Genomic DNA, 26606 nt, shown 5'->3' on the forward strand with positions numbered 1-26606 from the left:
TAAGACATTATTATCATGATAGTAACTGAAGAAATAACATAGACAAAAGGCGCAGAAGACAAGCCAAGACAAGAGAACACAAAATATGGCTCAAGCAAGGGAAAAACCCCAAGATGGAGAAAACCCTGGATCAATTCTTCTTATTATTAATATCAAATTTTCAACAAAGAGAGAGTACATTGACTACCAAATTGATGATGAATGAATGGCCCAAAAATGTAATTCTAAAACAAACCAATTTGCCCTCTGAAGTTGAAGTCAAACTGCTGTAGGTTAGGGCTCACTGCATTTTTACTTGACAACTCAAAATTGTCTTCATACTACTGCGACTCTTCAAGTTAGGCATGGTGCTTCCTTTTGCTGGACCAAGGGCTGGTCAAATTAAGTCCATAGATTACTTGGGAAAATCTGTGGCTTATTTCCTGAAGCAACATTCTGCCAAATCGGTAGTGGTCTTCCTACCCAAAATGAGGCCTCATAATAACCTCAAGACAAAAGTTTAGGGTTCAATCTTTTCTGCAATGACAGGGATAGGCTTGCGACTCCTTTTAGGTTGCAACAAACAAGGGATTCGAACCCTGCAATAGGACAGAGCCTGCGACCCATCGAACTAAGTAAGAACCCTCTCCAAAGAAGCCCTTAAACACGCCTCTTTTGCTCAGCCTTACAACTGGATGCCTTAAACCAATTTGCCCTCTGAAGTTGAAGTCAAACTGCTGTAGGTTAGGGCTCACTGCATTTTTACTTGACAACTCAAAATTGTCTTCATACTACTGCGACTCTTCAAGTTAGGCATGGTGCTTCCTTTTGCTGGACCAAGGGTTGGTCAAATTAAGTCCATAGATTACTTGGGAAAATCTGTGGCTTACTTCCTGAAGCAACATTCTGCCAAATCGGTAGTGGTCTTCCTACCCAAAATGAGGCCTCATAATAACCTCAAGACAAAAGTTTAGGGTTCAATCTTTTCTGCAATGACAGGGATAGGCTTGCGACTCCTTTTAGGTTGCAACAAACAAGGGATTCGAACCCTGCAATAGGACAGAGCCTGCGGCCCATCGAACTAAGTAAGAACCCTCTCCAAAGAAGCCCTTAAACACGCCTCTTTTGCTCAGCCTTACAACTGGATGCCTACAGTCCTCAATCACCCTAAAACAAAACCCATTGACAATCTTCAAACCCTTGCACGAGAAGCTCCTTTCTACGGCCAATATCATATGAGGTTTCTTGCCTCCTTGATGGTTAAATGATGATGGAGGACTCTTCTATATATACAATTTGATGGGTGTCAAGAGACGTGACTATTGGACTTATTAAGCCGACATAGAGATAAGGTCGACCTTGGTAATATTTGTGTGAGAAAATAAATTCAAAAATCCACTCTACTTATCCAAATTTGACAATCTTTAGGTCGATTTTGGTTCTCTTGAAAAGAGGAATTCAATGCTGCAATTATCTTTCCCAAAGGAGCTGTCTAAAGTGGAATTGGGCCCTAGTTGCCAATTTTAACATAGAGCCCGTCACTTTCGATGATGTTGATACTCTTGAGGGGTCATCCTTCACACCAACAGATGAAGAGATTACATTGGATATAGAGGAGGAGGATGGTGATGAGAGCAGTGGTGGTACTAATGCTAATTTTGATGTTGATGAGCTATAGCATATAACTTGCTGGTAATTGCTTACGAGATTCTTCCTTCCTGATCTACAATTTTGAGTTCTAGTGTCTACCTTGTTTTGTATTTGCTATTTGCCATTTCCATTCCCAGTCAGGAGTCCCCAAGACTCAGTATCTATGTAATACATTTTGATTTTGATGACTTAATAAGAAAATTGCAGTTTATAGTTAATTTCTTGTGTTTGTCCAATTCCAATTTATCATCATTGATGCAGTAGTAAGTAGTAGTACTCGTTGTATAACTTGTATCGTTGATGATTATGAATCATGATTTTATGCATAATGATACAAATTACAATGTACATGTATGATTGAATTTGTATCATCATGAGAATTTGTGTAATATCATAATATGATCTATCTATTAATGTTTTTCATATATATATATATATGTCCTACGTGTCCTGTTTCGGGGGGTCATTGTGTCCCGTGTTGGACACTCATATTTGCGTATCTTGCGTGCCCTGTGTCCTCATGTTAGGTGATTTGGGTTACAATTGTAGATTAATATTATTGAAAAGTCATGACCATAAGTCACTACTCTTTGTTCTATGTTCAGCTGGAAGATTTGGCAAGTGAATTAAAGAGGCATCATCCTTATTTGAGGCTATATCTTGTTGAGAAATCAATGCTTGTAGAAATTAGGGTTTTGATTCCTCTTCTTGATAAACAGGACACATAGGACACACACACACACGCACACACACACACACACATATGTATAGCCTACGTGTCCTGTTTCGGGGGGTCATTGTGTCTCATGTCGGATGCTCGTATTTGCGTGTCTTGCGCACCTTCTGTCCTCATGTCAAGTGACTTAGGTTACAATTATATATTAATATTATTGAAAAGTCATGACCATAAGTCACCACTCTTTGTTCTGTGTTCAACTAGAAGATTTGGCAAATGAATTAAATAGGCATCATCCTTATTTGAGGCTATATCTTGTTGACAAATCAAAGCTTGTAGAAATTAGGGTTTTGATTCCTCTTCTTGATAATTAATTGTGAATTATGTTGGCTTCTTTTACTTCTTTATTAGATTATGTTTTATCAAGCAATTACCAAAACTATGAGTGTATGAGGATCACAAGAACAAGAGACACAAGATGTAGGCGGACAACCAGGGAAAAACCCTTATAAGGGGAAAACCGAGTCAGAACTCTTCCTTCATTAGTTTCAAAGACAAGATGAGATAATCCAAGACTCTTTGACTTAGACACAAACTTCCTCCAATCACCAAGTCAGCCCTTCCTTCTTCTCCAAATGATAGCTTCCCAGCGACAACTTGGACCTACAATTTTGAATGCTGCAACAATAGAATTTCGGCCTATGATTGAATTTGTATCATCATGAGAATTTGTGTAATATCATAATATGATGTATGTATTAATGTTTTTAATATATATATATATATATATATATATAAATGACCCCCCGAAACAAGACACAGGACTATATATATATATATATATATAGATATGTTCTACGTGTCTTGTTTCGGGGGGTCATTGTGTCCCGTGTCAGACGCTCGTATTTGAGTGTCTTGCGTGCCCTGTGTCCTCATGTCACGCGACATAGGTTACTATGATATATTAATATTATTGAAAAATCATGACCATAAGTCGCCACTCTTTGTTCTGTGTTCATCTGGAATATTTGGTAAATGAATTAAAGAGGCATCATCCTCATTTGAGGCTATATCTTGTTGAGAAATCAATGCTTGTAGAAATTAGGGTTTTGATTCCTCTTCTTGATAATTGCTTGTTAATTATGTTGGCTTTTTACTTCTTTATTAGATTATGTTTCATCAAGCAATTACCAAAATTATATGTGTATGACGATCACAAGAACAAGAGACACAAAATGTAGGCGGACAACCAGGGCAAAACCTCTATAAGGGGAAAACCCAGTCAAAACTCTTCCTTTAGTAGTTTCAAAGATAAGATGAGATAATCCAAGACTCTTTGACCTAGACACAGACTTCCTCCAATCACCAAGTCAACCCTTCCTTCTTCTCCAAATGATAGCTTCCCAGCAAGAACTTTGACCTAGAATTTCGATCTTGCAACAACAAAATTTTGGCCTCCCCAGTAGCAGAACTTTGACATTCCCAACAACAAAACTTCGACCTGCAGTAGAGTTTAGAATTTCGGCCCCAAAAAATGCCCAGTAACTTCACATGTGTGAAAGAAAAAAAGCCAAAAACTTCGATTAGGTCTCTCCTAGCAAACTTCTTCCTTCTCTAGCAACTTCGCACTTTTTCTGCCTCTCTTGCTTGTGTATCGAACTTGTTGAGTGAATGTCTCAAATGGATCGAACTGCCTCTCTATATATAACCTTCATGTGGGTCGAATTGCCCTAATGTAGGCCGACTTCATAGGGATAGGGCTGACTTGGTGTGGATGTGTCAAATGAGCTATTTGACTCAAAAATAATTCTTTTTACATGATACAAAAGCCCAATAAGGGTCTAATAAAAATGAAAATGACTCTATTGAATCAATATAAAACCTAGAAGCCTACAATGGAGGCTTTGACCTAAAAATTATGACCCAAGCATGAAACCCATGCTTTAATAATTCAATTTATTAATAATAAAAATTTCTTTGACATTATACAATTATGAAGACTGAACCAAGTTACATTCTTCAACACTCCCTCTTAACAAGGGAGGTATTCATAATTACATATATACACAATTACATGGAAGATCTCAAAAACATATGAACTACAAAGAGTTCAGGCACACTCAGTGCCACAAACTAGATACTTGACCAAGGTTATCTGTCCATGTGGGACTAAGATGGAGTCAAGCTTTCAGCGAGTTTAGGTAACATCAGGTTTACTTGCTAACCATCAACCCATGGTTCTTGGTGCGTATCCAAGGTCAGAGCTCCAAGACCAACGCCGCCCTCCCTCTTTGGGATCTAGAGTCTAGACATCAACACAAAGGCTGACCAAATGTCCTCCCAAGCATCTGCCATTAGATGCTTCATCTCTCCTTATCAATTAAATATGTAATGTCAACCAATCCAAGCATGCTTTTAAAATACTCAAAGTTCTTATTCGGAAGAGACTTTGTCAGCACATCAACTACCTGTTCATCTGTCAGAATATAATGTACCTTTATGACCCCATCTTGTACCAAACTTCTAATATAGTGGTACTTGTTTTTGATATGCTTCGTTCTTGCATGGAATACAGGGTCTTCAGACATCTTAACGTTGCTTTGATTATCACAATTTATTATTGTAGGATCCAAAGGCTTTCCAAACAAATCTGACAAGAGTTTTCTTAACCAAACAACTTACTTTACTACACATGCAACAATGTATTCGACTTCGGCACTACTTAACGCAACATGATCTTGTTTTCTACTGGTCCACGAAATCTTTGCAGCTTCCAAATTGAAACATCCACCGGTAGTACTTCTTCCATCAGTCTCACTGCCACTCCACTCTGAATCTGTAAAACCTATCAACTTAACTTCCTTCCCATCATACTTTAGTCTGTGATGTATAGTGCCACGTAGATATCTCAAAATATACTTAGCAACTATGCAATGGCCATGATGAGGCACCAACTGAAATTGACTAAGAATATTTACAACAAAACATATATCAGGTCTTGTATTTACCAGGTACATCAGAGAGCTCACCAACTTATGATAGCTAGTAGGATCGACGAGACTGAGGTCAGAGCTTCTCAACTTCTTAAGATTAGTGATCATGGGAGTAGTCACAGGCTTGGAATCCATCAATACCGAATCTCTCTATTATCTCGATTATGCATTTATCTTGACCCAAATATATCTCTCCAGGTTTCTGCCAGACTTCCAAACCCAAGTAATAGTGCATAAGTCCTCGATCTTTCATTTTGAATTTCGCTGCCAGCATCTTCTTGCATTCTGCGCTCCACACCTATAATAAACAAATCATCTACATATAGTAGTATAATAATTGGTTCATTGTTCACCACCTTGATGTAGAGATTTGGATTTGCAAAACTTTTGACATACCCAATTCTTAAGAGATATGCATCCATCCTTGCATACCATGCCCTAGGAGCTTGCTTCAAGCCATATAGGGCTTTCTTAAGTCTGCGGACACGTGTGTCCTTGCTATTTATTTCAAAGCCTTTCGGTTGTTCAATGTATACTTCTTCATCAATGGTTCCATTCAGAAACGCTGTTTTTACGGAAATGTATACTTGTGAACTATGTTGGCTTCTTTTACTTCTTTATTAGATTATGTTTCATCAAGCAATTACCAAAATTATGTGTATGAAGATCACAGGAACAAGATACATAAGATGTAGGTAGACAACCAGGGCAAAATCCCTATAAGGGGAAAACCCAGTCAAAATTCTTCCTTCAGTAGTTTCAAAGACAAGATGAGATAATCCAAGACCCTTTGACCTAAACAAAGACTTCCTCCAATCACCAAGTCAACCCTTCCTTCTTCTATAGCTTCCCAACAACTTCGACCTAGAACTTTGATCTTGCAGCAACAAAACTTCGACCTCCCCAGCGACAAAACTTTGACCTTCCTAGCAACAAAACTTCGACCTCCCCAACGACAAAACTTTGACCTTCCCAGCAACAAAACTTTGACCTGCAGTAGAGTTCAGAATTTTGGCCCCAATAAATGCTCAGTGAGTCTAGTTTTGAGAACTAGAAGTCTTTCTCATTGTTTTTTGTTTATTGTATTTTCAGTTTATAAAATGTCAAGTGAATGTCACAGGGCTATCACAAGTCTTATTTTTCATGTTATTTTATGGAGGATAATCTCTACATGCAAATATAGGGTTTAGGGGTGGGGCATGGGGAGGGATTTCTTGTTTTGAATTGTGATCTTTTTGATCATATGTATTCTATGTTATTGGATCCGTTGACCTTGGGGAAAGGACCCGCAGATTGGATTCAGATCCGGATCCGGATTTGGATTCGGCTAAGATCTGCCTAGGATTCGTTTGATAAACGTTTCATGTGCTGATGGAAACAAACCTATCCACTATAAAATGAATCCTGAGATTCATATGTGCATCTTGTAATTTTTGGTTTTTTAAATACAAAAGAGGTTTTCCTTGCAATTTCGTATTACTCGAATTTCAGTGTCTGTGCTCATTCACAACTCGATTGTAAATCATGGGTTTGTCGAATTCTTGTTGGAAATGTAACTAGGTTCGGTCTTCATAATTATCATTGTATTTACTGTAAAAGAAAAAAGAAGAAAAATAATTTATTATTATTATTATTTTCATTAGTCAAAGCATGTTCTCCATGCTTCTAGGGTGTGTTGAGTCAAACAAACGTACTTGAGTCAAAGTCCCAATTGAACTGTTTGTAAGAAAAATGAAAATAATTTTATTTTAGTCAAAAAGTAAAATTTGTCCTTCACATGATCAAGTCGGTCCTCTTGGACAAGTCGGCCTATAATAGGTAGCTATTAATCTTTATGGACATGTATAATACTATAAATAGAGGAAAGTTCGACTCATTTGCTCATCACTCATCACTCACCACTTTGATTTCTATGCAAGAAGAAGAGGAATTTCAACGGAGGACGAAGGAGAAAGAAAGTGAAGTCAATGGAGAGAGAAATCTTTTTTTTTTTTTCTGCCCCAGTTCAGTCGACACATGTGAGTTTTCTGAGGCAACTTCTGTGGTATTGCAGGCTCGATATTACAAGGCTGAAATTTTAGGAGATGACCAAATTTCAGATGTTTGACCAGCATTGACTTTGACCTGTTGGAAGAAGGATTGAAGGAGGGTTGACTCGGGTCTTTGTGGAAGTATTGGTCTTGGTCTTGCTTCTTGGATATCTCACTTTGATCTGATTCTATAATACGATGATTTTCTTGGATTTTCTCCCTTGTGGGGTTTTGCCCTGGCTTGGAGCCCATATCTTTGTGTTCTTTGTCTATTGTGATCTTCATGTTTATATGTTTTGGTAATTGTTTGATGAAGAGAACATAATAAAAAGAAATAATAAGCGAACAAATATTCACAAGCAATTATCAAGTAAGTGAAATCAACTTTAATTTGCTATCCTATTGGTTTCTCAACAATTCTAACGCTGAAATTCAATTTCAACCTTATCTATTCAAAGAGTCATGACATGGTGAATAGTGAGTATTGGAGAGCCAAATTTCACCACTCCACGTCGCCATATTGCTAAAGTCGTAAAGTGTCGGCTGTTCCTAAATCTACTCAGCTTTCCTAAACTTGAAACATAGTTAATCCTCCCTTTATTTTTATTCGTGTTCACTAAAGAGCCAAATTTCACCACCAGGCGTTGTCATACTATTGAAGCCATATTGCGTTGGTTGTTCCCAAATCTACTCAGCTTTCTAAAACTTGAAATAGAGTAAAACCTTGCTTTATTTTCTGTCGGTTATGTATATAGTTAATAAAATGTATATATATATATATAAAATATATTATATAAACTTATGCCTTTTAGTTTTATATCTATATTATTTATATTATACTATATAATCTATATATTAAAATATAAATACAAATTTATATACATTTAAATATTTAATATATTGATTTATTTTACATAAATATCATATATTTTATTAAAATGTATATATAAATATAACATAAATTATATATTTTAAATTCTTTTATTTAAGTTATATTTTTACAATTAAAGAATTTTAATTGGCTAAAATCTTGTTTCCTCAAAAATTAAGTTATCAAGCTGACTGTCGAAGTCCTAGAGACATTTGACGAGAGTGGAACTTAGTGCCCTCATGTACCACCAATGGGTTATTTCATGTGGCTTGGTTTTGTCTAAATGTCGAGGTCTTTAAATTGTATCAATAGAGATTAGGTTAGTAGCCATAAGTATTGTAGCCACACACACAATGTGTGTGTATATATATATATATATAGATATATCAACGTTGCATGATGCGGGGGCATATTTTTGGAAGCAGGGGCATGGAAGCGTCTACTATATATATATATTTATATTTTTTGCATTTATATTAAAAAAACATCCAAAATACCAAATTAGTTGTAGAAGACATGAAAACATGCATATTTTTACATAAATCAAGATAGATATGGCATCCATTATACATCAATGATTAATTAATTCAGCATCAACCATCTAGAATCTGGATTCCTCTTCCCTTGTCTAGCCTTTGCCTCTACAATTCTATAGGGATATTAGTCAACATTGCCTAATTTTGAATAAACAACCTAATCCAAGCCTTATAATATGGTAGAGAAAGCTTAACATGCCCGATCAATGATTTTGACTTGAGTGTAGGGTACATAATTGCTAAGGCCATGACAAAGGAGTTCAACAATCAACAACGCCAACACTGGGGTACATATAGGGCTTGGTGCTCTTGATTAAATGCCAATCACATGCCCTCATACATGATATGATCCAATGAAATGCCACAATCCCATTGATCCTGAAAACTGTTAAGTCTGATGAATTTTGAATGGGATATGAAATTCTATTTTCTCCATATGAAGTCTGATGAGGTTGGAACCACTCTCAAACATCCTGAATCATTTCATGGTAATGTTAAAGGATGGAAATGAAAGATAAAGGAGAATGTCACTTTTACTTTAAGAATTTAACATTACCATTAGGGAGCATCTAGGAAGTTTTTAGGGATCATCAAGGGGCACATTGGGAGTATTCAAAAAGTGTAGTTCCTCACATAACAGTTCGAAATTTCCAAAAAAAAGCCTTGCGGAACTGCGTGAACTGCCCACCTTCTCTCGGATCCGCTCGCTATCCGCGGTGGATACATGCCCAAACCTCCACAGATCCGTACACGATCCTTTCTGTATCCGTCGATCGCACAGCAGGAACTGTGGATTGAGCTCCCACGTATCCAATTTTCCAGGAATCATTGAAAAAAGGTGGAACCATGGATTCGTCGAAGGATCAGTGGTGGATCTGTACAGGACGCAGTAAACTGGATCTGCGGTTTCGTTGAAGGATTGGTGGCAGATCCGTACGGGATGTAGTTTTGCCTCCAGATCCTTGGGAGGGGACGGTTCTTGCAACACTGATATATATATATATATATATATATATATATATATATATATATAGCACTTGCCATTTCCTTCTAGCATTCAGATCTTGGGTTTTCAAAAATATGACAGATCCGCATCCAGATTTGTATCCTTATCCAAATCCTATTAACTTAGGTATTCAGGGGTAAAGATGAAAGCCTTTATATATTCACCTACTTTTGTACATGTACGTAGAGCACATAAAGAATGTGATTTTCATTCCTTCTTTTGGATAGAAATTATGATATATATATTTTTTGGTATTTTTGTGGGAAAAAATCACCACCATTTGGTAAGGGTATGGAAAAAATATATAAATATACCCCAAGCTTATTATTTCCAATCACCTTTTAGTGTGTAATATATTTTAATATTTACTAGATATTTATTGGGTTTTGTCCTCTTTTTCATAGGTTTTGCTCTAGGTGGCAACATAGATTTTTCTTCAAACTACAAACTTATTTCAAACAATTGTTCCACTTTTACACCTCATTGTTTTTTGCCTTTTGTCATCCATTTTTCCGCCTCACTTTTGTAGCGTTAAAAGGATATAAAAAGGGAAAGATAGAAAAGTAAAAAGGAGGAAAATAAGCAAAAAGAAAGAGTTAAATAGTGTGTATGTGCGTGTCTCTCTCTACTATATGTAACTCCAATAAATACATTTGTTCTTAATTTTATTTTTTTGAATTTGGTGATAAGAGATCACTGTAGATGAAGTAGGTCTTAATGGACTTTGAAAAGATAAACTATGCTGAAAATTTGGTAGTTGGAGGACAGGTGGTTCCCTAAGGCTTTGATCTTTGGCCTAGGGAAAAGTGTCCAAAAGAATTTAATTTTTCTCCTAAAGTGACTTTATAATTTTTATAAAGTCAAATTTAATTTAAAAGTGACTTTTAGTGATAAAGTTACTAAAGTCTAATTTTAAAGTGACTTTAATAAAGTCAATGTAAAATTAGAAAGGAAAAGTGACTTTGGAAATAAATGACTAAGTGGGTCTTTATTAAAGTGGGGTGAATTAAAAAATAGAAAGTGAGATTTAAATGAGCATTTAATCTCAACCCTAGATCTCAATCTATTTCAGCCATTGGATTTAGGGATTCCCCAAAAGTCACTTAGGGTTAGATTAAAAGAGGGAAAGGAGGAAAAGGTCATTCATTATTTCATGAGCAGATTGAGAGAGGGAGAGCAAGAGAGCAAGGGAGATTTCTGGACAGTGAGAAGGAGGAGGCAACAGCTTGGCACACATTCCAAGGCAACATTTCAGCAAGTCCGTACAGCTGAGTTAGCACATAGTGAAAGGCAGGTTTTGGGCACGATTTTCTAGAAAGGCCGTACTGCAGTTTTGGCTCAGATTCCAAGGAGGCCGTATAGCAAGTTAGCACAGAAATCGAGGAGCAGAAAGTCTGAAGTTTGATGGCACATTTTTCCAGGGAGGCCGTACAACAAGTGGCTGTACCTTGGCACGCTTTTCTAGGCAGAAAGCCGACAGCCATACAGCTGTTTTTCTGCACAGAAATCGGGGAAATCGTACAGCAACATTTATGGCAGCTTGCACGCTTTTCTAGGCAGGCCGTACAACAACATTTAAGGTTGAAATTTGGCACAAAAATGGAGGAGGCCGTACAACATTTATTGTTGTTCTGTTTTGTTGTTTGCAAGTTTTTCCAGTTGGCTATGAGGCACGGAAAACGAGATAAGTTGTAAAAGTTTGCTTGCTGATTTTTTGCTGAATATTTCTCTCACTGTAAAAGCATTTTCCAGAAATAAGAAAGAGATTTCGAACTGGTTTTCCCCAAGAGTTGTAGGGGGTTTTTCCAGGGTCACCTTGACCAAAAATCACTGTGTTTAAATGTGTTGAATGGCTGTTTGTATGTGCTGATATTTATTTCTGCATTTTCCAGCATTTTGTAATTTTTCCAGAATTTGTGTTTTCAGCAAAATTTATTTTCCAGTTGTTGAATGTATGGATATGGGAAAGGGCATTTAACTATTTTTGGAGAAATAAGGTGAAACTGAAAACTGGGGTGGAAATGAGAAATTTCTACAAACGATATATTTTAAATTAGTTCTCAATTTGTAGTTTTTAGTTTGGGTGTAAAGATGTCATGTAAATCAAGTAGGTTTTTGGGAAGAAGTAACACATCGCTGGTGTCTAGGTGACCTCAGCTGCCTACTAGTAAGAGATCTGGTCTGGCAATGTCTTTGAATTATCTGGGGAAGGGGAATGGTTCGTTGGGTTCTCATTGATCTGGAGTCCAAGGCAATGCTGTTGTTAGTTTATCTCTTGGTGCCCCTAGTTTTTGGGAGCACCAAAAGAGGGACGTAATCTGCTGAACAATATTTGTTGGAGAAGCAACGTGCAATATGTGGGCACGACATCTGAGGGGCTCCTGCATGTAAATGGCTAGACATCTTTGGTCGGAATATTGGTCTTGGAATAAGCTAGAGAGAATTTGGATCCTCCTGAACAGGCAATGAAATCTCCCACAGATCTCATACTAAATGGGACAATGGAAGATGAAATGCTTAGTCTCAATCTCTCGGAGATGGCCCAGTTGGTAGATCTTGTCTGATCAGTCAACAAGGCTGCTGATTGAACTAGTCTAGGGATGCAATTTTCTAGGAGCACCAAAATATGGCCCTGTTGCAGCATGAGTTTTCCATATGTTGTACTCCATGAAGGTAGAGATACACCTAATGTCTGTCTTGAGACGAATAGGATATCTGATAGACACCAAACTTTCCTTGTGCAGTGCACTTGAGGAACAAGGTGTTTGCACCAAATAAGATGTCAAAGATGCTCTGTAATATTCCTAACGGAAATATTAAGTAAATAACAAAAACATGCACTATGACAACAACTAGGAAATTCAACACATACGCAAGAAATCACAACACGAGGAAATGCACCAAAACTCTGAGCCATTTTATTTATTTTCGAGCAAATAGAGTACAAATGAGTATGAAAGAGGAACTTGGGCTTGCTACAACAAGCAAATCCAAACCCAGGTGATGATCAAGTTGCCCAAATGTCAGATGAGCTCCCCACCATGATTTTGTGCTAGCCCAGAAAATTATTGCCATTGCTGCTGCAGGTGAACTGAGATTTTGGCCCTCAAATCTACTCCAAAAATTCTGCAAATTAAATGTAGGCTCTCCAAGAAAGGGTTTGGGCTGAATCCACCGACCCCCGACGACCCCCAATGAGTGTAAATTTTTCAATTTGGCTACCAAATGCCCTACAGTTTAGATACTACTAAATTTGGCGCAAATCTCCCTCGAAGAAATCCTCCCTAACTCTTGCAAATTTCTCCCCTCAATCACCATGTAGATCCTAGCTTGAATTCTCCCCAAATTCTGAATCTCTGCAAGTGCACAAAAGCTGCCAGTAAACCCCTGCGCAAGCCCTGGAATAGATAATTTCGGTCCTCCAAAATGCAACACTCTCGGTCTTGCAAATCCCTAAGGAAAAACTCGTCCTCCTAATGGATAATTCTTTGCAAATTCTCTGGCCAAAACTCCAGTGTCTGCTAGCTTCTCTTAGCCCCTTAGAATTTCCATCTGCGCCCTAAGAGAAGCACGGTCCAACTGGAAATAGTATGCAATGTAGCTCCTAGAGAAGCCTTGAGATGGATTCCTTCTTACTCCCCTAGGGTGACACTCCAAGTTCACCGAAGGTAGAGGTGGAACTCCGCTTGGAATTCCTGGTGCTAAACAACACTTTTCTTCTTGTTCTAAATAACCCCAAGAGAAGATGAAAGGTGAAATGTGATAGTCAAAAGATAATTAGCAAATGAGTCCGTCCTCCTTTTATAATTTCTCCCCATGCTTCTAGACTCCTTTTTTAACTATTAATTTATTGGTGGGGGCCATTGTCTAGTAAGTGACTTTTGCCTCCATTTTAATAAAATAATAATTTGCTGCCAATCTCCAATAAAATAAGACTTGCCACCTTTCTCCAAAATAATATTTGCCCCCTTTACTTACTATCACCAAAATTATTCAAAAGTCCCATGCTCACAAAATTGAGGATATTATAGTTCTCCACGCCAAAAATTGCTTGTCCTCAAGCAATGCCGAAACAAGCGTCCCCACTGCCTGCTAATCGCCACTATCATCACTAGTAATACCAGGGTTCCAAATGTGCCACTGATCCAACCCCGATCTCTGAACTGTTTGATCAGGAATCTCTCAATACCAGGATCCCAAGGCATCTTGATAATTGCGAAGCACACCTTGCTCCACTCGCCGTCCAACCAGGTATAAGCTCCAGAAGCCCTCTACATACTATCAATAAGTAGAGCATCATGATAATGTAGGACTTTGTCCAACTCTCCATGAAGTTGCCCTACCAAGTAGTCCACCTCATGCACACCAAGAGTAAACTCCTGAAGATACAACCCAATCCTTGTGGGGACGAAGTCTCTTCCGCATGAGCTCCTCCTGATATCCTCCTGCTGACCAACCTGCCATGTTGATGAAGTCCCCCATGCCATCAGTGAGTCACTGAAGCCTAATGGAAAATTTAAGTGATCTCCCCCTATAGAAACCAGCGCATCCCTAAAGATCGTTGAGTTGTCTAGTGTTGCGATGCTTGGATTCCATGCTTGTCTCAGAAAAGCGTCACCATGTCGCTGCACCACTCTGACTTGAATAAGCTGCCAATCGTGTGCACACTGCAACCTCCTCCCTTGAAACTTGGAGGCTAAATATCGACAAAGGCCAAGCTCATCCTGCCTAGAGGTCTCTATGATGTCAATATCTACCCACCCATCGCTAGTCTCGATCCCAAGTTGCAACTGAAGAAGCCTACCTCGCCAAACATTGGAGGCCTCAGTGATCCCCCATGTGTCAACCCCAAAGTGAGCTAGATCACCCTCTGCTATGGTCCTACTCCTCACGAGATGGAGTGGCCTGTCAACCAACTGAATCCCTGGATCCCCTAGCCAGACCTGCTGCGACATAGCTCTAACAACTGCTGGAATCTGTTTGTTCCTCATCCCTAATCCCTGCATGCAACCAACATATAGGCCCCATATATCATGAACTAATTTAATGCATGCTAAACTGCCCTGTGCTTGCCACTGCGTAGTATCGATGACTGTTGGAAGCCACATGTGCCAAATAACTACCCCCTGAAGGCAACCAATAGATGGGTATCTGATACTCGCAATCGACTCAGTGTATGCAGACCTATCCTGCTCCTGCCAACCATCACCATTGAGTCTTCGCCCTCTCGATAATGTGCTAATACAATGCCTAGAGGTGAGACACATACTGGAAAGTTGCCTCAACCATACACGATATCCTCTGCTCATGCATGGTCCAGACATGCCTTGTGGAAAGAGTGACACATGTCTCCCTCTTGAATAGCTCCCTAGGTGTAGGTTCACTGATGAACGTTATGTGACCCCTGCAGATGGTCACCACATCCCCCAACCTGTGGCTGTCAACTCGTGCACCGACCCAATGCCACCGCTGAGAAGTCTCTCCCCTAGTGCATTGAGTGTCATCCCAATATCTCGGGTGATCTCCTTGTCCCTCGCTGTTTGCGCCCAGAGTGTCAAAGTACAACAACCAAATCTTCTATGCCTATAAGTGATGTATAAGAGGGACAAGTGTGTGAGTCCCCATGGATAGGATTGTGTATCGCTCGTCTGCGTTCCCATCAATCCTGGGTGAACTGCAACCAAAGGAAGGCTCGATTTCTCTGTCCATAAGTCTCCTTGAAGGCAACCCTTCCAATACCTCGCTGTGCAAGACCATATGCCCCTGCATCCCACCGAGCATCCCTATACTTCTCGACCTAACACTGTACCTTGCGACCTATCCTTGTACACCACTGGATGCCCTGTGCTATTGCTGCACCATCCTGTACCATCTCGTACCCTACCTGTGTCACTGTACCTGACACTCCCCACGTGTACTTGATGCGATGTGAGTCGCTCAATGCTAACCAACATGCTGCATCAAACAACCACGCATCTCCATGCTCCTCTGCAGGCCACTGCTCATCACTGCATACCTCTATACAACACTAGATGCTAGGGTCTAAAATTGGGTCTGTATGCATCATGTTGCATCCCTCTGCATAACACTGGACTCTGCGACATATTTCTGTGCATTCCTGGGTACCACTACCTACTGTTGTACCACCCTGTATCATGTGCCAACACATCCACTACTTTGCTGGTAATCCCTCCATGATGTGGGCTACATCTCCCCATCTTGCCCTGAAAGACTTGAGTGGCTTGACTCCTCACATGCCAACGAGAATGACACTATTGTGCCTATCCTCAGTAGCTCGGGTGTCCAATATACCAATGAGAGAGCACCGTCTCCATGTAATGCCCTGTCTGGTGGCTTGTCGATGCCACCTCCTCCTACCAGCTCCTGCCAGAGTAGGTTAACCACCCTGTGACTCCACACACAATCAATATGCCAAGGCAACCATGAAATTTGTCTACTCCATTGTCAAACCATCCTGTCACTAGTGCTGTATGCCAAGGCAACCATGAAATTTGTCTACTCCATTGTCAAACCATCCTGTCACTAGTGCTGTTTGAGGCTTTGATGGAGTTTTGAAAATGTGTGTGCTCCCAAATGTCGGGTCCATCACACCGCTACTACCATCACCTACCGACTCTATGATGTGATGGGAAATCCCAATTGAATCCCAACAACAGTATGACCCTTGAGTCCCTTTGGTAATCCATGGCCTTCGCTGAAATGTGGCCATGGATGTATCCAACCACCTAGCTTACTCCATCGGGTACCAGCTCAATACCCCTCGCCATCCAATCCCAAAGGAGGGATCAAATGTACAATCCCCTGTGGAAGGAACAAGCCCTCCAAGCTGATGCGGTGTCATACTCAGCTCATGTCGCTTAGTCCTACTAACCTGGCCATCTCCTCAGGTATGTCTAGACAACTCTGCCTCCCTCAATCTAATGCGTAAGGGTGGGCTAATAATGCCGTAGATCCTGTCAGTGTGCCTTTGAAACAAACTGTATTGAAATCCCAACTTGTGGTCTCTTTGTTGCCCCTCATAAATGGATAGCCCGAAAGATGGTTGCACATCCTCCTCCATTGTGGACAACAGGAGCCTCCAACTAGTTCTCGATAGACAACCCAACACACAAGACATGTTTGCCAATCTACTGCAGATGACTGTTGTCTGGTAACTCTGGCATATATCTAGGTGTCTCTGTACTTGCTCCCGACACTTCATCAACTTGTGGTGCATTGCTATCACCTGAGTACTCGGTCACAACCTCGGATACCTCATCAATGGATACCTCACCAACGAATGACATCTCTTCAACGGGTGTATGCTCAACTGTCTCCTTGCCAAACATGGCCCCTTCAACTACTCCTTCATCTTCTACCTTAATCCTCCTCATCATCCCTACATAATTCCATTGAATTCCCACTAATTTGTGCATGTCTCTTAGTTCACAAAACTCCCAAAAAGAGAGGGACGCTTGAATGCCATGCCCCAATGATTGGTATGCCCAGCAATTTGCTGACAATAACTCCACATTAGTTGCAGTCATGTCTTTCCACCTTGATGCATTATCCATAATTTTGGGCATAGTGGATTTGTTGTATAATTGAGAATGGTCTTGATTCCCAATTGTGGTATGAATCAGCTGCTTCCCCACATCAATCATCATTTGTTGCATCCTAATCACCTCATTCAAGGTTATTGACATGTTGTTTGAGTTTAACATTTCTTTGCATCCCATGATTTCTTAGCTTATTTATTTATTCTGGTCTTGTCATAGAATGAAGGGTTTCCCATAGGCTGAGCCAAGATTATGGCTCTAATACCACTGTAATATTCTTAATGGAAATATTAAGTGAATAACATAAACATGCACTATGACAACAACTAGGAAATTCAACATATATGCAGGAAATCACAACGCAAGAGGAAATGCGCCAAAAATCTGAGCCATTTTATTTATTTCCGGTCAAATAGAGTACAAACGAGTATGAAAGAGGAACTTGGGCTTGCTACAACAAGCAAATCCAAACCCAGGTGATGATCAAGTTGCCTAAATGTCAAAGGAGCTCCCCACCATGATTCTGTGCTAGCCCAAAAAATTATTGCCACTGCTGCTGTAGGTGAGTTGAAATTTTGGCCCTCAAATCTACTCCAAATATTCTGCAAAATTAAATGTAGGCTCTCCACACCAGCTCCAACAAAACCTAGAAATATCTCACGGACCCAAGTGGTGGAAATAGTCCTGGGGTAAATTGCGCCTTCCTTCACCAATTTATGCTGCTAACTGCTGAAAGGAACTAGAAATTCTGCCCTCAGAAAGTGCTCAGAAAATTCCGTAAAATTAATCCTAGTCTCCTCTCACCAAACCCACAAAACCCCAGAAAGGGTTTCGGTTGAATCCACCAAACCCCGGTTGACCCCCAACAAGTGTAAATTGCTCAATTTGGCTAGCAAACACCCTACAATTTAGATACTACTGAATTTGGCCCAAATCTCCCTTAGAGAAATCCTCCCTAACTCTTGCAAATTTCTCCCCTCAATCACCAAGCAGATCCCAGCTCGAATGCTCCCCAGATTCTGAATCTCTGCAAGTGCACAGAAGCTGCCAGTAAACCCCTGCGCAGGCCCTAGAATAGATAAATTCAGTCTCCAAAATGCAGCATTCTCAGCCCTGCGAATCCCCAAGGAAAAATTCGTCCTCCTGGATAATTCTCTGCAAAGTTTCTGGCCTTCTCTCAGCCCCTTCGAATTTCCTTTTGCACCCTAAGAGAAGCACGTTCCAGCTGGAAATAGTATGCAATGTAGCTCCTAGAGAACTCCTCCTTATCTTGGAATTCCTGGTGTTAAACAACACTTTTCTTCTTGTGCTAAACAGCCCCAAGAGAAGATGAAAGGTGAAATGTAATAGTCAAAAGATGATTAGCAAATGAGTCCATCCTCCTTTTATAATTTCTCCCCATGCTTTTAGATTTCTTTTTTAATTATTATCTTATTGGTGGGGCCCATTTTAATAAAATAATAATTTTCCGCAAATCGCCAATAAAATAATACTTGCCACCTTTTTCCAAAATAATATTTGCCCCCTTTACTTAATATCACCAAAATTAGGCAAAATTCCCATGCTCACAAAATTGGGGATATTACATGCTCGCCATTTGAGGACACTCTTTATAACCAAGTGTAATTCGCCAAAACATAGATTAATAAAATCAGTGTTGCAAACATCGGGATTTTATCGCAAAAAATTGCAAAATAGTGATTTTTTAGCCTAGCCGATTTTATCAGCCGGAAAAATAGGCGATTTTTCCAAGGGAAAATCACAATTTTATTGTAAACTGAAAAAATTGCAATTTGATGGAAAAAATTGAGATTTTAGTGAATTTTGTTGGCTTTTTAAAATTTTGTATATTTTATTTTTTCCCATGTCTGCTGGTTTTTACTGATTTTTTTCTCGATTTTTACTAATTTTTTTCTCGATTTTTACTAATTTTTTTCTCGATTTTTACAATATTTTGGTTTTCCAGACCCTTGACGATTTTATCCTGATGCCAATGTTTACAACATCGCATAAATCAATAGTGTTGATAAGTGAATCAAAGAGATACATCTTAAATGCCATGTTGTGCAAATGAAGCTGGAAGCATTGTCTCTCTAGCATATCCAGTGAAACTTAACCCTCACATGCCTGCGGATGGGATGCAGGTTTTACACTGAAGGTTTAGCCTGTGAATTGCAATCTTAAGTATAATAGGTGGTATTAAACATCTCGATCTTGGTCTTCCTGACATTGTTTGTCAGCTGTCGAAGATTGCAGAGTGGATCAAAAGCATCAAAATGCCTCTGTAACTTCTGTCGAGTGGAGGCCCACAATGTCACATTATCTGCCAATAAAATGATTGAAATAGGGATCTGATGAAGTAGGCAACCATCCCTGACCTGAGTAGACTCCTTGCAGGAAACTAGTTTGTTGTTAAGAAGTGATTGCAAAGAGCAGGTGTCTGACAATTTTCTGTCTAGTTTCTGAATCTGAGGAATAGAGAACCTGTTTCTGATGAATGGAGCATATTTGAAACTTCAGATTGTCTCTAGATCATCAAAACCTTGCAGATAAACTGTATATAAATATGAAAAAAATTTCAATCAGATATGCATGTATGAACTGGGTTCCTATTGGTGGTGGATAGTAAAGAGGATGGTGGTTCATTTTCTGTAACATTTATGTGAATAATTGATAATGACTAGTTTTTCCTATGATTAACAATATTTTTCTGATTCTGCTCAATGGAATGGAAGCTTTTAGTTATTTATCTGGGTATAAAGTAAATTTCACACTTGGCGCTATTTAACTTGTATCTTACATTGTAATCGCTTGTATTGTTGTGTGTTATTTTTAGTTATGTTCAGATGATAATATGTCCAAAGGGTGAAGGTTTAGATCAGATTGCTGATACACACTTAAAGGCTTAGGCAATAGATTCTAAGATCATTTTCAGTTAAGAAGCCTTCTGTTATTGTGTTATTAATAGTTGCAAGCTTGAAAAACTTTTTTAGCCAGGCTTTGTTTATTTAGGATATCTTATTGACCAGTTTGAATTTTTCAGTGTTGCTTGCCTGCAGATATACTAAAAGTTCATGATTGATTTGATAATTTTCGTTAGCCAAGAAATCCTTTTAATTTGCAAATAAAATCAGCTTTATTTTGACCTCGAAAGCTTCTGTTTTTCTTTTTGTAATTTCATTTACTGAATACACTTGTATATCAGAACATGATCACAGGAGCAGCTCAAATGGATGGAGGTATTCTTGTTGTATCTGCCCCTGATGGACCCATGCCTCAGACAAAAGAGCACATCTTGCTTGCCCGCCAGGTTTTCCTCTTCAGTTCTACTGTATACTATAGATCAGATTGCATTCTTTTTCAGTTATGCTATAGCTCAGACGGTCTTTTGTTTTGATAGACTCTAGAGACATATTTTCATAATTCTCATGTGTGGATTGTTGCAAATGGGCATGCTATTTTCTAGTTGGGCATCAGTTTCTGCTATGTAAGGCAGGAATATGTGGCACAATTTGCTTATATATTTTTATTCTTGAGGCAGGTAGGAGTGCCATCTCTGGTATGTTTTCTTAATAAAGTTGATGTTGTGGATGATGAAGAGCTGTTGGAGCTTGTAGAAATGGAACTGCGTGGTATGTGGCGATAACACATGACTTGACTTGAGGAATTCATCTTTTTTGTGCATGTTGATTTGCATGCACTGAACTTCTGTTTCCTTGAAATTTCCAACAATTAAAAGTGTGATTTGTGATGACTGTGACAGAGTTGCTTAGCTTTTATAAGTTCCCAGGTGATGAGATACCTATTGTGAGGGGTTCTGCATTATCAGCTTTGCAAGGTACCAATGAGGAAATAGGCAAGAAATCCGTTTTGAAGTTGATGGAAGCAGTTGATGAGTACATTCCAGACCCAAAGCGTGTGCTTGACAAACCTTTTCTTATGCCTATAGAAGATGTTTTCTCTATTCAGGTACTTTTCCAAGTTCTTTGCTCATATAAGACAGTTGCAGCTTCTAATCTATGCTGCTATTATGAAGTGTTTTGATTTGTTAAATATAGGTTTTTTTGTTTTTTGCTAGAAAATGTATTTTATGTTAACATGCTTCCAAAGGGCATGCAGTTACATCAAGAAAATTAAACCTTATGGCATCTGATATAGCTTGGATGACCACCCTCCAAAACAAAGATTACAGCTAAACTTCAGCCTAACAGCTCTAACATTTAAAAGAGGTACAACATTTTTTGAAAACAGACAGCCCTCCATAAATTTACCTTTCCATCTGCACTAGAAACTCACACTATTTCTTGGCTGGAAGGACAAACTTTAAAAAGTTCAATCAATTACCAGACACACAAATTTGACAGATCAATGCCAACCTTTTTAAATGTGGGATTTACACTGTCCTTAAAAACTATTAACAACTATGTAAGACACCAGCTACTCATGCTCTGAAATTACTCTGTAGACCTGCATGTAAATATATAATGACAACACAAAATAATCTCTGATATGCATTCAAGCAGCCAAAGATGTGATATAAAAGATTTTATAATAATTTGGTGGAAATTTTCTGTTTGCAATAGCGTAAGATTGGTAAAGGAAGGAGATAGAAAAGCACTATAATTGATAACTATTACCAAAAAAGGCCTAATAATGCTTCTAGATTACTGCAGAAAGAATTAACAATACACCAACAAGTTCCAAGAGCTGGAGAATAGCATAGTCAAACTTAAATTTGCATTAGTCGGAAGTTTGATTGCACCATAGAGACAGATACAAAACTGGATCAGTGATATCCCCTGCACAGACCATAAGAAGCTAGAATAGAAGAAGAAAAAGATTGGAAGAGAGTGCTACTGCTGCAAAAGAAATTCCAATCCTCTACCCAATTTGTGTTACTTCTTTTATCAATCCTTGAAAGGACATTATCCATGCAAGGTGTCCTTAGGTCATGCACAATGATGATTAGGTGTAGTCTTCTCTCCTCATAATTAGTCCCAAGTGTAATGAAGTGGAAGTAGCCATGGGCTCTAGTCCACTAAAGACACGCTTATTTTACTTGATGGAGTGTGGTGAAGTAAGGCATGCACTTAGTCCAAGTGGGACATGCATAGTGGGATTGATGATGGAGTGGAGGTGAAGTGTCCATGCGCTCTAGTCCACTATGGGAGGTGCTCTAGTTCTCTTCTTAATGCACTCAAGTGGCCCCCTAGTTAACATAGGCACACGATTAGTTAATTCAACAATCACCCCACGTGTCTAGGTATATCCTTAACTCATGCATGCATCTTGGTGAACTAAAGCATGCACTAAGTTAACTTGAACACTGCTCCACGTCAACTCCATATGCCACCTCACTCCCAGATTTATCCATGCGTCCTAGTTACCTCCAGTTGACTCATGGATGCGCCTTGGATGATTCAGGCATACATCCTGCGTATGCCACATCACCCTAGACTCATGCACACACCTTGATCTTGCTGCCACTTGGTGTTTAGGAATGCCATGTGTCACCCTAATGTGCCACTTGTCACCTTCACCTCTGCATGAATGCCACATGTCACTCTGCATGGATAATTGCTAAAAGTGAAATTAGGCTCATTGGACTTGGGAGTTCACAAGGACTCCAAATATGTAATCACCACTGCCACGTGGATCTTGGATATCTGCCTCCAAAAAAGTAGGAAAACTGTTAAAAATTGCAATCTCCTGCAAGAATGATGAAATATCTGTGCCATGTCTCTGTCTCTGAACTGGGATCATATTTCTGAACCATCCTGCATTTGACGTCCATGGGAGCCATCTCTCCTTCATGAAAAGCTGTCTCTGTAAAGTAACTCTCAACACCCGCCTGATGAAGAAGCTGGCTCTTAACCCGCCAGTTTGCAAAGGGGCGAATTTGAGGGTTAACACTTATTTACAGTTTGCACTTAAAAGTGTTTTTGTAGTCTAGAGGCTGGATTTAACGAGTTCCAATACACTTACTCTCCAGCAATCCTTAAAACCATGTCCATACAAGTAGATTTTAAAGCTATTGTCGAGCTTATTATTATTGAAAAAGAATGCATTTTCTGTTAGCCAAGCCATGGTTTATTTGTTGAAATGGGGCATCACCGTGTTATTGACTGAGGTTCAAGCCCTGGTCAGCATAGAGTATAAATATTGTATGAGGTTAACGGGTTTGATAAGGAGCTGGCATTAATTAAAAAAAATAATGCATTTGCTTGAAAATAAATGTTTACCTCCACCTCCTTCCATAGATGCACTGGCAAAATTAGGGAGCCTAACTCAAACTGGGGTTGTAGAGATTGCTAGGAAAATTGGATCAAAGTAAAAAAACCATTGTCTTGTGGAAAGTTTGGTTCTTCCCCATGACCATGGACCTTCTTCCAGAGTTTGATTTCTAGTTTCTGGGTCTCTGAAATAAGCAATAAAAAAATAACTTTGTACAAAAGTTTACCAAAACATGTTTAGCTTACGTCTCATTGACCCAATCCATAAAGACAGGAGAACTAGGCCAGAAACCATTAAAGGGGCCAATCAAGCCTTTCTCGTTGTAATCTTCTAAACTTTCATGCATCAGCTGAGATGTTACCAGTGGTGAGTCGTGACTCTTCTAATCTTTTTACAAGAAAGCTATGTGCAGGGTGAGACTGGGGACAGGCAGGAGTCTTGGTCCATTTTGCACCATCCCTGAAGGAAAGCAGGGGGCCCAGAGTGGCCTGAAGGAGGGCAGGCACAAGGCAATCTGATAGGATCTGTGGATGAAGCAACCGATCCATTCTCTGCATGAGACAACAAAACAATTTTCTGTCCATTAAACATGGAGGATATGATCATGATGGGACTGTGTTGGAGCCCTAGATCTAACATGCCATCCTTCCAACAATTGCATTTGCAGGTTTCTCGTTGATGGAGACCATGTGGAAGTTTTGCTCTTTAATACTAGGACATCAAAACTTCTTCAGGCAGTTTCTAGGTGCCTTTACTCTCTTGCAGGCCATCATTAACACAGCTAATGAGTTAATATCTGCCAGCACTGGCACTGGAATGTTGCTAAACTTCACAACTGTACAGAAGCAGCCTAGACTACCTGAGAAACACTGTAGACAGAAGAGTTAAACACTGAATGCAATCTCGATGAATTGCAGAAAACACACAAAGGAACTGGAAAGCAACAGGGAAGAGCATGCATGGCTGACCAACAGTGAAGCAGGGAAACAATCATTTGTCAAATACAGTTGAAAAGGATAGTTTTATTTTTCAAATTTAGACTTTGTATTGGTAGCATTGGAAAGCTATACTTAAATAGCTTGCACTTCTAGTCTGATACTGGTTGTTATTGTGTGGAATTTTCTTTATGGTTATCGATTCATTGTGTTCCCTGACGGCATTCTCTGACTGGGCAGCAACACCAGCTTGACAGCACTATGTGTTCGCTTGCAGTTTGTATGATTTGAGCTCAATTGCATAGTTATCTATTTAGATATTGTGTTAGACCTTTATAACACACTTAATTTACATTTTGAAAATGCATGAACATATCGGTCTGATAAACCCAATTTTTGTTTTTGTTGAATGTTTATAGTGACAATTTTCTTTCTTGACGTGTACTCTTTTGTCCACAGGAATTATGATAGGAAAGACTTTTCCACTTAATGATCCAGAGCATTTATTCTGATTTATTCACTAAGTGTAATAACTTCTCAATTCCATAAGCATTATTCAGATTCATGACCCCTCTTGTAATGTCCTCTTCGAATTAATTGCCCAAGGAAGGACGTAGCAGCCTATTTAACCCTGTAGGTTATAGTCATTTCAAAGTGTGGGGGGCAGAGAATTATTATTTAATGTTACTTAGGTAACATTAGATAATAAAAATTATATTGGGGCAAATGCAGGGAAACTTGCAAATCACTCAAATTTGAATTTAGGAGGGAAAAGCCCCAAAGAGAAACCATAAAAGGAAGGGAGGAGAGTCATTATGATCATCATTGATTGTTACTCTTTTTGAATTTGGGCTGAGACTCTTGGAGGGTTTTAAGACCTCTATTCTCTGATTGGTTTCGGTGGTGAAGGATTCCACCCTAGCCAATCCTCCTATCTTTCTTGCTATAGGACCGAATTTTCGCTGAGTTATAAACTTCTGAGCAAGCGAAGGGTTGGAGCTGATCTATCTGTGGCAGCGAAGGGCTAGTAAATTACCTTTCTGAGGCAGCAAAGGGCTGATACATTAACTTTCCGAGGCAGCGAAGGCTGGAAACTATTTTTCTGTGGCAGCGATAGGCTGGAGTCTGTGTTCCTGAAGCAGCGAGGGGCTGGTATTTACATTCCTGAGAAGTGAAGGACTGTTATGTATCTCCTTTGCCAGCAGAGAGCTGAGAACTAATTTCCTGGGGCAGCGAAAGGCCAAGAAGCCTTCTTCTGAGGCAGCGACAGGCCTAAGGGGCCACGATCAGGAGACAGCGAGGGTTTAAGGGCAAATTCAAGGGCTGGCTGCACTAGAGACCAGGAAAGCAAGGATAAATAAGGGTGCAAAGCAGCAGCAAGGCCTGCTGATATGATTTCGTGGCAGCAAGAGGGATGGCTACAGTTATAAGCTTAAAAACTATATTTTGATCACCCTATTGGGAGACTGTCGCTCTTTGTAAATATGTGAATTGTTTGTTGAATCAGCTCTACTTGTGCATTCAATAAAAGATCATGCCTGTTTTATAGATCAATGAGTACTGCAACACTATTATGAAATGCAATTCATTCACGTGATATTGAAAACCCTAATTTAGAATTGCGCCCCAAGGATAATCTCTACAAGAGAGATATTACAATGGTATCAGAGCTATGCATCCTACCAGCCCGTGAGCATATGATTTCTAGATGCTTCTGGAGGATACACAAAACGTTACGGTTGGGAAAAAGAAGGTTATGAACAATTCAGTCATGGCAGACAGGGAAGAGTAGCCACTAGAGATTAACCCCTTAGACATCTTGGGGGAGCTAGCAAGAGGGCAGCAGCAGATGGCCCAACATCTTACTTGGGTTTGGGAAAATTTGAGTAATGCGGGTAACAATAGTGCTAATGGATCTAATGGAGGCAGTCGGAGTTTGGCAGAAGGAAGCAACAAACATAATCTTGGTCCTTTTAAAAATTAACGTAGGGGCAAACAGTAGGCGGACTCTTAGACCTCTACTTCCCCAGTTTCTAGATGGCTAGGGAGCAGTAAACGAAGGACCTACAGAACAAATTGGAGATTTTTTGGAATATTTCTAGGAGTATGCATCACTAGGAGAGGATGTTCAAGCAAC

The 26606-nt window shown here is 39.4% G+C and overlaps 1 protein-coding gene across 1 annotated transcript in view; it reads left to right on the top strand.

The window, feature by feature from the left end:
- The window catches only part of LOC149217632 (GTP binding Elongation factor Tu family protein), a 94959-nt gene that overhangs the window by 51184 nt on the left and 17169 nt on the right, over positions 1 to 26606 (top strand). Inside the window, exons 5-7 of the mRNA XM_089393014.1 lie at positions 20506 to 20610; positions 20842 to 20932; positions 21064 to 21269. Of these exons, the coding sequence (XP_089249140.1) occupies positions 20506 to 20610; positions 20842 to 20932; positions 21064 to 21269 (402 nt within the window). The remainder of the gene's footprint in view (positions 1 to 20505; positions 20611 to 20841; positions 20933 to 21063; positions 21270 to 26606) is intronic.

Source organism: Pinus tabuliformis, chromosome 1_1 (assembly GCF_031772625.1).
Source record: "Pinus tabuliformis cultivar Carrire ecotype Pingquan chromosome 1_1, CPIR1, whole genome shotgun sequence".
Lineage (NCBI taxonomy): Eukaryota > Viridiplantae > Streptophyta > Pinopsida > Pinales > Pinaceae > Pinus > Pinus tabuliformis.